Source organism: Crocuta crocuta, unplaced genomic scaffold (assembly GCF_008692635.1).
Source record: "Crocuta crocuta isolate KB4526 unplaced genomic scaffold, BGI_CrCroc_1.0 scaffold72, whole genome shotgun sequence".
Taxonomy (NCBI): domain Eukaryota; kingdom Metazoa; phylum Chordata; class Mammalia; order Carnivora; family Hyaenidae; genus Crocuta; species Crocuta crocuta.
Genome location: NW_027529427.1, coordinates 4,227,867 through 4,245,530, shown reverse-complemented (window position 1 = coordinate 4,245,530; position 17,664 = coordinate 4,227,867). Strand labels below are relative to the sequence as shown.

The 17,664-nt window shown below is 40.4% G+C and overlaps 1 protein-coding gene across 1 annotated transcript in view; it reads left to right on the top strand.

Annotated features, from left to right (window-relative positions):
* The window catches only part of GALNT8 (polypeptide N-acetylgalactosaminyltransferase 8), a 47,873-nt gene that overhangs the window by 21,763 nt on the left and 8,446 nt on the right, over nucleotides 1-17,664 (top strand). Inside the window, exons 3-10 of the mRNA XM_077759023.1 lie at nucleotides 249-415; nucleotides 5,525-5,708; nucleotides 6,650-6,847; nucleotides 7,597-7,711; nucleotides 12,999-13,184; nucleotides 14,144-14,281; nucleotides 14,830-14,925; nucleotides 15,952-16,119. Of these exons, the coding sequence (XP_077615149.1) occupies nucleotides 249-415; nucleotides 5,525-5,708; nucleotides 6,650-6,847; nucleotides 7,597-7,711; nucleotides 12,999-13,184; nucleotides 14,144-14,281; nucleotides 14,830-14,925; nucleotides 15,952-16,119 (1,252 nt within the window). The remainder of the gene's footprint in view (nucleotides 1-248; nucleotides 416-5,524; nucleotides 5,709-6,649; nucleotides 6,848-7,596; nucleotides 7,712-12,998; nucleotides 13,185-14,143; nucleotides 14,282-14,829; nucleotides 14,926-15,951; nucleotides 16,120-17,664) is intronic.

Here is a 17,664-nt window from a genome sequence, read left to right as displayed (position 1 = left end):
TTGCAACCTATCTTTTGAAGATTAATAGAAAACACATGGATTTTATCTAATAACAGGAAAATTTTGGATAAACAAAAATAAAATTTTGCTACTGTGATAATCACCTGAGAGTTGTCCTTCCTAATGAGTTTGGGGGTTGTGAGCAGTTAATATATTAAAACATCGTATGTAGTGAAGGGGTAAATTTGATAGTAATGTTTAAGTAATTTTTAAAAACTAATATGGTTATTTAAAATGGTTTCTTACAGGTGTCTTCAGAAGACATATCCTACACAACTCCCATCCCTTGGTGTCATTCTCATATTCATGAATGAAGCTCTATCCATTATAGAACGGGCTTTTACTAGTATCATCAACCGCACCCCCTCTCAATTGTTAAAGGAGATCATCTTGGTGGATGATTTTAGCTCAAATGGTGAGCAACTTGATCAAAAAACAATAGTTTATTGACCATGCTAGGTTGGAAAAGTTTTAAGTTAGAGTTTAGGACACTTTGTACTCCTCAGACAGGGAAAAGAAAGGGATCATTTATTGAGGGCCTATGTGCAGGAAACATTAATCTTCCAAAGTCAAAGTAGAGGATCATTATCTTGATTACACAGATAAGGAAATTGAGACACAGAGAGATAGACCACATAGTTTCCCCAAACTGTATAGTTAGTGGTGGAGCTGAGTCAGGTTCCAGACTGAGTGACTCCAAAGACTTCCCATGCACCATGATGGGGAATGAGGTGCGGTCCAAAGTTAGACCTCAGATACCAAGAAGGGATTCAAAACTGTTCCTATGAGGAAGAGCAATCTTCCCAGGTAATTAAGCCCAGAGAAGAGGGAGTTTGGATGCTGAGACTCTTCACAGTGACAATGTCTCTTGCTCACAGCATACCCCCTCCCTATCCCTGTCTAGTTCACCCAGGGAGGACACATGGAAAAGTGGGCCATAGTGAACCTGAGCCCTCACTTTGTGGGACTTCAGAATCCCAGTTCCTCTCTATGTCCATGGATATCTCAACTTCTCCATGCTCCAATTTCCTTATCTGCAAAACATGAATGTTGGTAATAATAACTATTTCATAAACTGTAACGAGAGTTACATGAGATAATCATGGCAGCTAATATTATTCCAAGCACTTCATGTATGTTAACTGTTTTAATCATTACAACAACCTATGATGAAGAACCACTTTTTTGCCTGACTTAACAGATGCAAAAAGCTAAGTCGTAGTCTGGTTAAAGAACCTATTCAACATCATACAGCTGGAGGGTGACAGAATTGAGATTTGATCATAAATTTCAGAGTCCAGAGCCCTAGCTCTAGCCACTATGTTTACTAATATAGTACATAGATTACAAATAGCATATAGCCCATAGTAACCTCTCAGCAAGTGTTATCTCTTAGTTTTTAAAATTTTGGATGCCAAATAAAAGAAATATAACAAAGTCACAAAACCAGAGATTTAGGCTAGCAATAAGGAAGAAATTTCTAAGGACTGTGAAAGTGGTTGCCCATTAGAGACAGAATATATTCCTTCTTTGGGGGAATCTTTAAGTATCAGAGAGGTATTTACCAAAGCTTCAAGGTTAGGGGCAGTTTGACCCAAGAAGAAGAGACAAGTGACCTCTAAGCCTTTCTTTTTGGATTTTAAGACACTAAAAATACTCCTTTTTATTTTATTTTATTTTTCTTTTTATGTTTTATTTATTTCTAGGAGAGAGAAAGAGAGAGACAGTGTGAGCAGGGGAGGGTCAGAGAGAGAGGGAGTCACAGACTGAAACAGGCTCCAGGCTCTGAGCTGGCAGTCAGCACAGAGCCTGACGTGGGGCTCGAACCCACGAACCGCGAGATCATGACCTAAGCGAAAGTTGGACGCTTAACCGACTAAGCCACCCAGGCGCCTCAAAAACACTCCTTTTTATGCTTTAAATACCTTCCTTTCTTGTCTTTTCAATACAACTGCACAAAAAATAAGAAGGTACAGTTCCTAAGCAAAATTCCACTGAAAACCAAAGAAAAGAGAATGGCTGACTTCATTCCTTCCTGGGCATAGAGACTGATACCAAGTTGCACACATGGTCTTTAAGCAAGAAACAAGAGCTTGATTAGAAAGACCTCTGTCCTAGACATCTGAAGACACCCTGGCTCTACTCCCTGGCTCTGTGAGATGACCTGAGGCAAGTTGTCTTACCTCTCTGAGACTCAGCTTTTTCATGGTGCATATACAAGGGCTGAGATGATAGACCACAGAAGATATCATTTTCTGTGGGGGGGGGGGAATCAATGGTTCTTTAATCCCACATTTCATGAAGAGTAGATAAGAGTTAATTCAAGATTTCTTCTGTGGAAAAATGAATTAAAAGATACAAGATTACAAATGTAGGGTAGACACATAAAGAGAAGTCAAGCAAAACTCTAGATTGTTTCAAACCATGCCCCTTTCATATAACACATTTCTCTCACTTGGGTCAGTAATGTTTTCCATAGTGATTATGTTTGAGTGGGCACAGAAGAGGGAACTGTTAATCATTCTTTGACTCATGTCTCTGGGATAGGAATTAGCTTTTCTCTCATTAACCATGAAAACATCAGGTAAATTGGTCTTACACCAAAGAGGACTAAAAAAATCTGTGTTAAGTTTAGGAAAATAAATGGAAGTCTACTATGCATACCACAAGAGAAACTTAATATTCATTTAACTTTGGGGGGCAAGTCACTCAATTACTTCATGTCTCCATTTTTTCATCTGTAGCATGGGGGAAATAAATATTTTACCTGATAGGACCATTCTGGGGATTAAATAATGAAAAGTCCTCAACCAAGGACTTGTTCCCAATAAATATTAGCTAGTGTTATTATTCCTTCTTTACCTCAGTATCATTTGTAGTACTGTTGAAATGCCATTACCTGGTGTTAGAGGTGTGCCGTCTTCCTTTTCCCCCAGATATGAAGCTTAATTTGCATTGGGTCAAGTGTTTCAAGTGTCAACAGAGCTATTCCAACTTTTCAGAAATTATTTTAATATAGGCGGGATTCTGTATTTTCTCTCAAATTTTAGGCAAATTTTATAACCAACAACTATTTGTTGAGTTTGTTTCCAAAACAGGGCATTATGCAGGGAAGAGAATGTTAGTGATTATGAGAAGTTCCCGTATTAATTGATGAGGCAAGACATACCCAAAAAAGTCTTCTCAATGTTTGAAGAATGGTGTATTAAATTGAGCAAGCTATCGGTGAGTGTAATAAATCCCAGAGAAAAGGCTGGGATGATCTAGGGAGGCTTCCTGGAGGAGAAGGACTTGGGTTGGAACTTGAAACCTTGGTAGGATTTAGAAAAGCAAAGAAAACAATGATTGGGTGTATGTGTGGGGGTTGGAGGATAGAGAGTGATGAAAAGTAAATCTGCAGAAGCCAGAATCACCCTGAGCTGAGCATCCTGGAACAAAGTATTTGAGGGCAAAGTGGACCAGTGGGAGAGCAAGGCTGAGAAGTGAACATAAGTTTACTTCAGAAGCTCTATCAAGGGGTCTTTAATTCTTATCCTGGACTATAGGCATTGTTTTTGAGAGGATGACTTAGAATCTACAACTCATAGAATTTTGGAACTGAAAGGATCCTGACATTATCCATAGTTTCTAAGTGGAAGAAGCAGAGATCCCCAAATGTGAAGTGACACAAAATTATATAGTGAAAGAGGCTGAATTACAGACTAGATATCCAGGATCTATGGCAACCTCTCTTTTGTTTTTTCCCACCATTTTGATTTACACGTTTTATTTTAGAACTCCTACAAAATACTCCAGGTAAATGATTTTTAATCCTCCTCTTCCTCCTCTTCTTTATCCTGATTAATTTGGAAGTAATGTAATTCCTAACTATGCTGTTAACAACTCTATTTACAACTAACAACTAACAAACTATGTTTAAAACTAACAACTATGTTAACAACTAACCAACCACACAGATTATTCTTCATAGCTTTTGGTGAGAAAAATGCTTTTCAAATGCCTTTTAGAAAAAGGTACCTCAGAAGTTATGGTAATCCTGCTCTTGCTCCTTTAAACTATTATAACATCTCCACCAAGATTTCCAGATTTTCTATTTACTTTGATTTTTTCCTGAAGACATTGCTAAAAAAATAGGCAGAATCCATGATTTTGTCTTCTACAGAAGATTATATCTTCCTCACACTGTCAAGTGACAGAGCCTCCTGCTCCCCTCCCCCACTTTGCCACAAGCCTTTCAGCGGCAGAAGAAGCAGAAAAAACATGGCAACCCCTTCTGACTGCTTCCTAAAAGAAGTGACTGGGTGAGTGTAGAGATTTTCCAGCTTGGTGTCTCTCAGAAGGAACAAACAGCTTTCAGATCCACTGGCTCTCTTTAACACCTTCAACTACTGAGTCAGTCATCCTGGAGCTCAATTAAGAAATTTTAGGGGAAAATTTTTGTGCCACAGTCACGTAGGTATTGATTCCAGATCCTGGCCACTCCAGCACTCACAGATCTACTCTTCTTCTCAGAGAGGAACCAGAAAGGATCTGGTCTCTTGGCCCTGGGAAGAGAGGATTGGAGGGAAATCACTATAAACCCAGCCAAGTTCACACATAGATCTTGGGGCAGCATGGCATGATGTTTAGACACAACATGGGCTCACATCTAGGTGTACCACTTATTAGATGTGTAACTTGACAGGTTTCTTAATCTCTCTGTGCCTCAGTTTTTTCATCTATAAAGTGAGGATACTGAAGTACCTACCTCATAGGATAATTTGAAAACTAAATAAATTAATGTTATCAGTGGAAATTCAGAATCATTTGGTTAGATATTTTAATACTGCTTAGTTATTTGCATGCAAGTTGTTCTCATACATATGAAGAAATCAGCTGGTAGGCTGAGTCAAAGAACAAATTTATAGTCAGGTTTTATAAAAAAGTAAGAAGAGATAGAGGAAAAAATGTAAACAATCTAGGAATAGTGAATCCTGTTTGCATAATTTGGGGGATAAATTCATTATTCTAGAAGATGGAAAAGCCATTAGTCTGGGAATTCTGTCCAAAATTGGCCCAAGATGAAATATGTAAAAGAAGACAAAATAATTTCAGTTGTTTATGGATTCTTCAGAATATCTTGAGAATTTAGCTGTGGGGAAGACATTCCAGGCTGTCTCCACAATGTCTGTTCATCAGCACTTCTTCCTTATTCAGTTTAGGTCTGTCTCCTAATTCTTGTAAGAATTTCTCAATATACATAAAACATGTATAGTAATCCTTATTACATAGTAAGCAGTATGATTATTCTAATGTAGTTTAACTTCAAGGGAAGGGGGATTAGGAATGGAGCATTAAGACTGAGGATGTAAGAGAGGGGAGAGGTAGGTGCAGGGGAAACACTACTTATTTTCTCAGTTAAGATGGTAGAACTGCTTATCCTAAACTGGAGGTACTTCAACCACTACTATATAATAGAATGAAATTTTTACACCACGTTGATTAAGGCACTCAGGATTTCTATAGGTATCCATTTGGTTGGCAGGAGAACTAAAGTCATACTTGGATATGAAGATAAAGCTTTATAATCAGAGGTATCCAGGACTACTGAAAATAATTCGGCATACAAAGAGAAAGGGTCTTGCTCAAGCACGTAACACTTGCAGCAAAGTGGCTACAGCTGATGTGATTGTCATCTTGGATGCTCATGTTGAAGTGAATGTTGGATGGTAAGACTCCTGGAGTTTTCTTCTTCTGGGAAAGGGGAGAAAAGAGGTACAATACTGTACTACATACACGATAGGATATTGTGGAAATAGGGAAAGACAGTACCAGACCTTGAACAAAGAAAAGATCCAAAGATACAGTGCTTTTACTCAGGAGTTTTGTTGGCTAAGGAAAGTAGTTCAGTGCTAGAGAAAAACAAAAAACAAAAAAGCAATGGGCTTGTAGTGTTGACAACTGGATACTGACCCTGACTTTGCTAAATAACTGCGACTTTGAACAAGTCACATTACCCAACTAAACATTTATGTCCTTAACTGTAAAATGAAGACATTATGTTTTGATAATTCCTAAGGTTTTTCCCAGCCCTGAAATTACATGATACAAAGAAAGTTATGTTCTTTGTAGAATCAGATAGTAAAGAGACATCATTTTGGAAAAAAGGAGACCCAAAGAGATAATGTAAATTTCGGCAGAATACCAACAGTCCTGTTCACAATGACTTGGGAGTGGTATTTGGGTATTAATTCCAATTTTTGAGATAAAGAGAGTGAGAGTGAGCATAAGTGGGGGAGGGGCAGAGGAAGAGAGAGAGAGAGAGAGAGAGAGAATCCCAAACAGACTTCATGCTGAGTGTGGAGCCCAATCAGGAACTTGATCCCACGACTGTGGGATCATGACTTGAGCTGAAATCAGAAGTAGGATGCTCAAGTGAGCCACCCAGGCATGCCCCAAATGTGTTCTTGACAGAGGTCAGCTGTTAGTAGCCTCAGCTATCTGAAAACTATAGAGACTCTCCTCTCTGGAGAGTCCTACTTACTGTGCTGTACACCTAAATGAAAAAAGGTGCTCAGTGCCAGGCAAGATGCTTGGAGAAGTTTTGTTTGCTTTATTCTGCTAATTACTTTCATATCCAACCTGGGTTTGTTGTACTCTCTTCTTTCAGGGCAGAGCCCATTTTGGCTCGGATTCAGGAAGACCACACCGTGATTGTGTCTCCTGTGTTTGACAACATTCATTTTGACACCTTTGAATTGGAGAAGTATGCACTGGCAGTTGATGGGTTCAGTTGGAAACTATGGTGCCGCTATGATCCTCTGCCAAAGGACTGGATTGATCAACATGATGTCACTGCTCTAGTGAAGTAAGTCTGGGGCTTAGGGAACTTGACTGGCACCTGGGAAATCAGGAATGGATGGTTCTTGTTTTGTTTATCTTTCATGGTACTGATGAGAGTGGGTGGGAGGAGTGGAGGAGATGGGTTGAAGGACAGAGGATAGAGAAAAAAACTGATCCTAGATAAGAAATTATAGACCTTTTAGACTGTTTAAGGACTTTCAAACAAAATAAAGCAAAGAATGTAATGTTTTAAAGACCATTTGAGCCATATTAATCCTTTATCAGGCTATGAAGTAGGGATATGAAGATGAAAAAGATATAATTTCCCTTTTTTAAAAAATTTACTTATTTTGGGAAAGAGAGAGAGAGAGAAAGAGAGAGTGAATGAGCAGGAGGGGCAGAGAGAGAGGGAGACAGAGAGAATCCCAAGTAGGCTCCACATTGTAAGCACAGAGCCTGACATGGGGCTCAAACTCACAAACCGTGAGATCATGACCTGAGCTGATACCAAGAGTGTGACACTTAACTGACTGAGCCACCAGGAGTCCCCAAAAAGATGTCATGTCAATATAATTTGATAAGGCTATGGCAGCATGGGGACAAGGAAATGCCTCATGCACTAAGTCCAGCCTGAGGGTTTAGGAAAAGCCTTCAAGATAGGAAGAGGCTTGAGTAGAGTTTTGAAAACCAAATTGTCTTCCTACCCCCTCACCCACCTTCATCCTGACCATTCCTCCTCAAAGGTTAATAACTCTCTTGCTGTGTGTTCTACAGGAGTCCTTCCATCATGGGCATCCTGGCTGCCAACAGGATTTTCTTCAGAGACATAGGATCTCTGGATGGTGGGATGCTGGTCTCTGGAGGAGAGAATGTGGAACTTAGCTTGAGGGTGGGTATATTTCCTTCTTATTTTGAGACAAAGCAGGAGGGGAAATAATTGGAGGGTTGGTAGGATCTCTGGAATTCTGGAACAAGGCTGAATGTCATTGGCTCAAGAAATAGACATATTCTCATGTTTCTGAGTCACTAGGGATAGGCAGTAAAACTGGAGTAGAGCTTTCTGGTATAGGTCTATATAATCTTGGAAATATGGATGGAAGACTCCAAGCAGTTTCTAAGCATCTCTTAGGATAAATCAACTTTAAGTCAGACAGCTATCTACAAGATTAATCAAAGGGAATTTGAAATGGGCATAAGGATCCAGTGCTACAGATGTATGGGCAACCAACATGCTCCTGTATGGAGAGCTGGAGCCACTGACATCATGACAGAAGTTCATTCTGAGATGTAGTCTGGTCTAGGACAAATAGCCAGTGATGGGTTGTACAGCATGAAATTCTCAAACCAGTTCTACTTCTGATTAACTTCCTGTGTGTCTGGAACAGCACTGGTGTCACACTTCAGTGATGATGTCTCTTCTATTCCCCTGGTAGTTTCTCATGATTTCTCAGGTCAAACGAACAACCTGAATTTTTGTGCTGTATAAATGTAGCTTGCAAACTAAGACAATTGGAGAAAACACAAGTGCAGGTTCATATTACATCAGTGTATTAGTTAGCTCCTGCCACAAAAATGCGGTGTTACAAACTGTCCCAAACTCAGAAACTTAAAACAACAATAATTTATTCTCACAGATCCTTGGGTCCAGCTGGGCTTATGTGGGGTGGCTCTGTTCCACACATGTTTATTCTGAGGCTCAGGCCAATGGGACAGTAGCTACCTTGGTAAAGTTCTTCTTATGCAACAGAGGGCAAGTGGAAACATGTGATGTCTCTTAAGGAGTGGGTGTGGAAATAGCACATAATTTTTATGCTCCATCCCATTTGTTAAAGTAAGTCACATGGCCAGCTCCATTGTCCAGGGTGTCTGTCTACAGTGAAGTCTATCTACAACGAAGCCATGAAGAGAGGTATGAAGAATTGGGGACAATAAATTAAACTTACCACAGTCAGTTTGGAAAAGATTTCATGCATAAAACATCCCCCCTGGAGTATTCCTTTTGCCTCTCCTGTATAATCTACAGGCCTTTGTTAAAAGACCTTGCCCTTTGGGTTTGTGATGGTTCTTACATCTTTCTTTCATCTTCCAGACTAAAGCTGAACTCTTACAAAAGGCAGCATAAGTTAGTGAAAATTGCATGGGTATTGGGAGACAGACAGACTTAAGTCTAAATCCTACTCTGTGACTTATCTTGGATAGTATACACGCTCTCTATGCCATATCTACTACATTAAGCACCGAGCATGGTGGGTGACATGTGACTTATGCTCATAAACGGTAAATAATAATAATAATAATAATAATAATCATAATAATAAGGATGCCAGGATGGCATTGGANTAAAAAGGCGCTTTTTTTTTTTTTTTTGGAAGCATATGGTATTTTCTAAAACTTGCTCATGACTACTCTTTTAATTTATTTTCACTGGAACTGATGACCTTAGAATTACATGTTATACCTAATTAAGTCCTAACCAGGACCCCATATTTATGTGTTAACAAATACACTTTGAGTCCCTATGTGGGTTATACCTTGAGCCAACAGTCATTGTTTGGCAGAGAAAACTATTTTTTGTATGACGGTCTTGACAAATTTTTCCATTTATGCAAGAGGAGAAGCATCCTTCCTTTATCTACCTTGTAAGGATAATGACACTGTTAAAACATAATAAATAATTTTAAAAGATTTATAAAGATATTAGTTAGAATTCTTATTTGGCTTCTCTGAGAGAGGCTAAAATAACAGGTTTAAACAAGATAGAAATTGATTCCTTTTCCCAGTAACAGTTCAGGATTGAGATGACAGGTTCAGGGTGATGGGGACCATGATTCTTCCCTCTTGTGGTTCTGTCACATTCAGCACCACACCTGTATTCTAGTCAATAGGAATAGAAAAGGGGAAAAGCAGAGCATGCTTTCTTTTTAAGGTCACTCCCCAAAAGTTGTATACGTCATTTCCCCCTCAAAACCCCTGGGCCATTGCTGATCATATGGCCACTAGTGAGCAAAAGAGTCTGTGAAACATAGATTTCAGCTAGTTGCTTATGTGTGCAGTTTTCTTTCTATAACTATAAATGTAGAGGGAATAGATATTTGGAGTACAATTAGTCTCCAGCATGAAAATATAAATGAGGAAATAATTATTTTATGTGTGGTACCTAGCAAAGTCCTAAGATGACCCTAGTTACGTTATGACATGAGGCTTTCCTACCTACCATAGCTTTCTATGAATTTGTCTGGAACTCCAATTACCTAAGTTAGGACGCCAAGCCCTTCTTACCATTTCTGAGGTCTTCATGTTTTCTCTACTCTCTCGTTTTGCTGCCTCTCTGTTTTCATTCTCCCACCCTGTGTTGAACTCTGCCATTTTAGTCTCCATGAGAAATCCTCTGTCTTTTAACGTTTTGTGATTTTTTGATAGACTTTGCTGGAAATGTACAGAGGGTCAGGGAAGGGCCATTCTTTTCCTTTTCTTGGATAAAACAGTTCTACCCATACCCAGTTTCCTTAGTTTGTGTGTGCAGCTATTTGGCTTTTAAAACCTCTCAGCACTTGTTAAGATCTGTTTTTTTTTTCCAATGACAGAACTTGGGATACATCAGAGCTACATGGAATGTTTTATTCTGACATCTAGAAGCATGGCAGTGATGGTGCATATGGACGCATATGAAAGGAGACAGGCTCTTTGGGCTGATGCATAAGAAAGAAAAACCAGCATTTATTAAGCACCTTATGTATTCCTGGCCTCTTGCCAAAGCTTAACATGCTCACTCCCTGGGTTCAGAATCCAGCTATGTCATTTACTTGCTGGTAAATGTGGGCAACTTACTTAAATGGGAATAATAATAATATGGTGAGGAAAATTCATGAAAAATATTAAGGTAATATGTGCCACAAAGCAAGTCATTGTTATTATAAGTAGAAGTTTCATGTCTCTGTGTGTGGTAGACACACCCACACCCACACCCACCCACCCATACCCACACCCACACACAGATAGTTTTAGGGAATGAGAATGGAGGAGCATTTGGCAAGTGGGAACAAGTTGAAAGAGTGAAATTTGAAAACTGTTGGTCAGAGATAATAGTTAACATGCATGACTTTCATCTTTTCACTTGAATTTAAGTTTTTTGTGCCAAAAGTTTTTTCTCCCCTAAATTCCTGTGGGTTGGAAACTACCATCAACTAAAAAAAAATTGAAGTAAATTTGTATTTGAAATTTTAGATGTTTGGCTTCAGAATATAAAATCTGAAAACAAATCAGATGTAGCCTCCACATGATTCTGGAAACTAATGAAGAGAAATGGAAGAGGAGAATGGAAGGAAAGAGCTATCTAAAGTTAAAAATCATAGCCATTTATGGATCCTTGTTTGTCACTTAGTCCTACTGGCAGCTGTATGCCATTGTGTGGATGAGCCACCTGAGGCTCAGTGAAGGGAAGTGTTTTGCCCCTAGTTGCCATCTGTGCAGGGATAGAATCAGGATTTGAACACAGGTTAGTCAGATTTCAAAGCCTTATTTTTTTGTCACTGTGCTATTCTGGGTTTTGGGAGTTGAGGGAGGAGAATCTATGGGTTCAGAAGTAGAAGAAAAGATGAAAAAAATTGAAAGTCAGGTAAGGGGACTGACCCTTCAGGTGGTCCTGAACCCGCAGGACCTAAGTTGCTCACTCTCATCTCAAAAGTCCCCTTGGGCATGAATGTAGCGTACTGCCAGATATGCTAATTAGCTGCCTGAAACTGCACCTTTCTTGAGAAACCAAGAAGAGAATACACCGGAGCCATTATATCAATCTAATATCATTAGATAGTTCTATCATCTGTCTAGATGAAGACCATATTTTTAAACCAAATGTTAGACCATGTGGCCTGACAAGTATGTTTGTACCCATCTGGGTGACAAAGAAGAATATTTTTAATTATATCATAAGTCATGGTATCTCTTGGTCAAGAATTACTTGTATTAATTATCTATGGCTGTGTAACAATATTATCACAAACTTGGTGGTTTAGAGCAAGGTGCATTTACCATCTCACAGTTTCTGCGGAGTAGGAGTCCATGCATGGCTTAGCAAGGTCCTCTGTAAATCCATGGTCAAGATGTTGGCTAGGTTCTCATCTCTTATATAAGATTGACTGTGGAAAGATCTACAAGCTCATGTGATTGTTGGCAGAACTCAGTTCCTTGAAGCCCTCCAGACTGAGAAAGCATTAAATTTTTTTGCTGACTAACAGTTGGAAGCCTCCCTTAGTTTCTTGCCCTGTGGCCTTCTTCATTATTGTGGCTCACAATATGGTGGCTTATTTCTTCAAAGCCAGAAAGACATCATGTCTCCTATTAAGATGGACACTGCAATCTTATATAGCATAATCACATACAGGCAGTCATGTACATACTGTCACCTTATATTGACAAATCATATTCTGTTGGATAGAAGGGTATCACAAGCCCACACTCAAAGAGGGGATTAGGGAAGTGTGTGAACACAAGGAGGCAGGAATCATGGGAGCTCCTGAGAGTCTGTCTAGCACATTGCTTTATATCTAGCATTCAGGATAGAGGTGGTCATGAGCAGTTAAGTCCAGTGAGATTGGCTCAGGGTGTGGTGCCTCTCAGGACTTTGATACTTTCTTGGGGATAAAGGAACAGAGGCAGCCACTCCTTTGGTTTGTTCAGGAAGATTTCCTGAAGGAGGTAAGAGTTTTGGAGCTGTCTGAACAACAGGAGAGAAACATTTTATTTTTAATTATTTGCAAATTTTTAAAAATGTTTTATTTATTTCTGAGAGCGAGAGAGACAAGGTGAGCAGAGGAGGTTCAGAGAGAAAAGGAGCTACAGAATCTGAAACAGGCTCAAGGCTCTGAGCTAGCTGTCAGCACAGAGACCTACGCGAGGCTCGAACCCACGAACCATGAGATCATGACCTGAGCCAAAGTCGGACGCTTAACTGACTGAGCTACCCAGGCGCCCCAGGAGAGAAGCATTTTAGTAGACTTTTAAAATAGGTTGTTTTAGGTAGGTTGATTGAGAAGTAACATAGAGATGGCAGTGGCAGGACTGAATTTATATTTTAAAAAATGGTTCCAAAATATTTCTCTGTGAGTCTACAAACTATGCCGCTTATTGGCCATGGGCCCAGCCTGCTGACAAGTGAATTTTCTTGTCTTCTCTTACAGGTGTGGCAGTGTGGAGGGAGAATCGAGATCTTGCCCTGTTCCCGGATTGCTCACCTAGAGAGACACCGCAAGCCCTATGCCTTAAACCTGCATCTTGCCTTGAAGCGCAATGCTCTGCGAGTGGCTGAAATCTGGATGGATGAGTACAAATACATGGTCTACTTGGCCTGGAACATACCTCTCCAGGTTTGTCATGGAATTTAACAGAAGAAGGGGAGAATGAAGGAGGAGGAGGTGGTGGTAATGGTAAGAGATGGGAGGGATACAGTGAAAATGCCATCCCAGCCCTAAAAAATTGGATAAAGTCCCAACGGTGTGATGATAATGACACTTAACATTAATGTAGTAATATTATGCTCCAGGCAGTCATTAATTATCGCAACGTATCTATGGGGTAGGTTTGTTTTTATGACTCCATATTTAGGACGGAGAACCAAAGCACAGAGAGTTGAAAGGAACTTGTTTAAAGTAATAAAGTAGTAAGCAGCGGAGACGTAATTCAAACCAAGGAATCTTCTAGATTCCATGTTCTTCATGCATCATCTGTACTGGGGGATTCCTTGTGGGGCAGGGCTGGACATCAAGAATTCACTGGTCATGAAGGGTAGGATGTGGGGGTGGTAAGAGTAGGAACTGTAACCCTGCTGGATGCACCCAAATCGGGATGGGCTTCTTGGCTAAGGCTCGCCAGCCACCGGAGGCCGGCACGGTATGCTGTCTTCCAGCCTGGAGCTGTGGCTCCACCACTATGATTCCCCATAGACGTCACTTGTAGAAAATCTCCTTTAACCTCTACATCTCATTACCAGAAAATGTTCCTTTCAAAAGCCTTTTCTGGCTATCATGAGGAGTATTTTGTGCCTTACTGGTGTAAACATTATCTCCAATAGGAACAGTTTGCATTAGTTTGCTAATGATGAGAAATAAACCCGAATGACCCCACTGCACAGGCCTTGTAAGTGCCTTTGGAACCAGCAGAGATTATAAGGGTTCAAGCTCTTCCCACTTTCCCTGGAAAACTATAATTATCAAGGTTACCTTACACGCTATCAGGAAAATATTCCATTCCCTCATGCGTCATTCGTACCCTTTGGTGGAGTCAAGGATGTTACAAGGCACAGAAACACTCCATGTTTTATTTATAGAACCCTGGGATCGATTTTAGAGACATTTCTTCCAGAATGGCACTCCGGAAGAAACTGAAATGTAAAACTTTTGACTGGTATCTGAAATATGTTTATCCAAACCTGAAGCCAATTCACAACATTGTAGGCTATGGAAGAGTATGTATTATGAAATTGCATTTCAGATGTTAAATATTTGACTATGAAAGACAGTAAGACCTGAATTGCATGACTGCCCAGAAGATGGTTTCCAAAATCCATCCTACCCAGGTTGGATTTCTACGCCTAACTTCTTTCTTGGCATTTTGCCCTTGGGCTCTCTGAGTTTCCTTTCATCTCTTCCTCCCCAGATCCCATCTTTTTACCATGTCTCTGTCTCTGGTTTCTTACTTTGCAAATTACAGCCCTAGGTCTGACACTTTCAGTTTCTCAGCCAACCAGGATGTCTGGCCTGGATCCCGTTCTCTATGTGCTGTGATAGTCTGATGGGTGGGTGTCCCCAGGAAGGGGCATCATAGCAACACCTCATTCCAGCATCTGTCTAGTGCACATAAAATGGATCTCAAGATCCCAACCCCCTGCTCCCTTTTGGCTGGTAATTTCTGGCACCCTTGGAGTAGTGGAGAAAATACAGGGCCTGGGGAAGCTTGAGAGTCCTCATTCTCTGCCTCTTTCCAATGGTGTTTTTGTGTGTTTTGCCCTTTCAGATGAAAAACACATTGGATGAAAATATCTGCCTGGATCAGGAATTTGTTTTAGCCAACACCCCCATCATGTATTACTGTCATGAATATAGTTCACAGGTATTTTCCACAATGTCCCCTGCCTCGGTGGGGCGAGTCTGTTGTGGCTCAGCCCCTGGCAACCTTTGCCAGATTTGGACTTGGTGTTACATGATGCGAAGGCAGGAGCTGAGCATCCTGGGTAATGGGTAAGGGTGAAATCCAAACCTGTTCTTATAACTAAGTACTTCCAAGTCCATTCAAAAGGTCATAGCTAGAGAGGCCCACTTCAGGTATAGGGAGCACAGGTACAAAGTCTATGCTTTGTCACATTCATTCTCAATGGTAATGTTTTCATTGACAGTAATCTCCAGTCCCTTCCTATTCCTGTCTCCTCACTGCCTCCACCATCCTCCTACTGCTCTTGGGATGCCCTGGAAGGTAGGCAGGTGATGTTACCTGTGGCTTCTTCTGTAGAGAAGGAAATGGGCTGGGAAAAGAGAGGCTAAATGGAGGTTATTCCATAGAATAGAAGAAACCTGACTCCAAGTGGAAGGTGCAGCCAGGGGAATTTTCCTCCTGAGAATATTCACATCTCTCTTGTTACTTGCATGTTGCCCTCACAAGACACTTTTGATGGCATGCAGGATGGATAGCATTTCCAGTTGACAAATGAAAACATTGAGACACAAAAACAACCCATTTGTCCAAGCTCACTGAGAAAGACAGTATCAGATTAAAAATTGGAAAGATTTCTCGACAAGCCCAGCCCATAGCTGGGGTTTATGATGACAGCTTCTGAAGTTCAAGGATGTGTGTGTGTATGTGTGCGAAAGATAATCTCCCTTGTCCATGCAAATCATGATTATGTTGGAGCCCTTGTGTGGAAGCAGGCTGGCTAGTGTCCTCTTCTCATGCCTGGTCTTCCTAGAATCAATTGGGGTTTGGGGAGAAAGAAGCAGAAGTGACTCCTTGTTACCTAAGAAAGTTCAGTGCTCCCCCATGGTGACTGAGTGTCTTCACTCAAGAGCAGTCATCATGCCCACTGTAAAGTCAAGGCTCTCTCCCCTGACTATATCCATGGCAAATTTCTTTGCTCTCTTTTAGAATGTCTACTATCACCTAACTGGAGAGTTCTATGTGGGACCACTGATTGCAGAGGCAGATACTGATGATCACTGCCTGACAGACCCTGGCAATGGGGAGAAGCCCACTTTAGAGCCATGTTCCAAAGCAGCCCAAAACAGACTGCACATATATTGGGATTTTAAGCCAGTGAGTTATGTGGGGTTTTTTTGTTTTTTTGTGTGTGTGTGTTTTTAAGGATAAGCATCTTGAAGTCTAGTCTGAGAGGTTCATATTTGATTTGATAGTGTTTTAGAAGGATTGGCTTTGTGGAAGTGTATAGGGAAAAGACTGGAAATGGAATTGGGCATGGAATGCTGAGTCTGTTGGCAAAGGTAGGTGGGTAAAAGGAAGCAATATTGGGATCTGTCATAGCTTAAGAATTAAGAGTTTGGGTTCAGTCCTAGTTCAGTCACCATTAGCAAGTTTCTTACCCTCTCTGAAACTTGGTTTCCTTATTTATAAAATGGAGATCACAATATCTACTTTAGGAGCCTATTAGGAAGATTCAATGAGATTGTGTAAAGAAGTTAGCATGGGGCCTGCACATAGAAAGTATTCAATAAATATTAGCTTTTGTGATTAATTTTATTATTAATGATAATCAGAGAATCTGGAGCACTGAGTTGAAATCTTGTAAGGACTAGTGTAAAAGCCCTGATTTAACTTCAGTATCAATTGACTAAGAACAGGGTGGAGGGAATCTGGCAGAATTCACAAGACAATGACATAAAGGATCTGACTGACTACAATCTACACATGAATTTACTGTGTGATGGGGCTACATTAAGCTACACTGGCAGAGATGTGATGTCTTGATGAAGGGAATCAGTGCTCTGTCTGTGATGGTATCTGAACATTTTGGTACTGTATTAGTTTCAGGGACTACATTTTAACAGATAGGGATCAATCTAACTCATTTATTCATAACTTAAAGCTAATAACTCCTTTGAGAATTTTTGAGAATCTTCTTTCCAGGAAAACATACATACGCACACATGTGCACAATTTTGCTTACAACTTCAGAGGATTTTTGGATCCTAGATTAAGTCTTTTTGAATTAGGCAATATCAGTGAGAAGGAGGAGAAGGGTAAGTCATCTTCCTGCTCTATGCTTCCGGCTCTAAATGGAACTACTTGTAATTCTATGAAAGGCTATGTTCCCTGTCACCTTAGGCTATTGTGTACCTGTTGTTCCCTCTCCTCCTACTTCTTCACTGGGCCAACTACGAAGTGTTCCTTGTTTCTTTGAGAAGCCATCTGTGACTCCATGGGATGAGGATGAGTGAATCTTCTATGTGCTCTCAGGGTCCCTCTTACAGATTCTATCTCAAGATCACTTCTAAGTGGCTCCTCACTTGCTTTTCATCACTAGACTGTGAGCTGGAAGGGAGAGCCTGGATATTGTTCTTGTTTTCTCTCTGGCATCTAGTACAGTGCCTGGAACATGGCAGGCATTCAATAAATAATTGAGTGCAGAGGAAATGAAAGACTGGCAAATCTGGAGGTACTGGCTTGGAGATGTTAGCCTAGAGAATTAGGGAAGAGTGATTAGACTTATTCAGTGTCTATAGGAGGGCAGAACTGAGACCAGTGATTACAGATCAATGAGTCAGAGTTCACCTTAATGTAAGGGCAGAAGAAGGCTTTCTAACAGCCTGATAGCTTAAGCTATCCTACAGAATAATGGGCTAC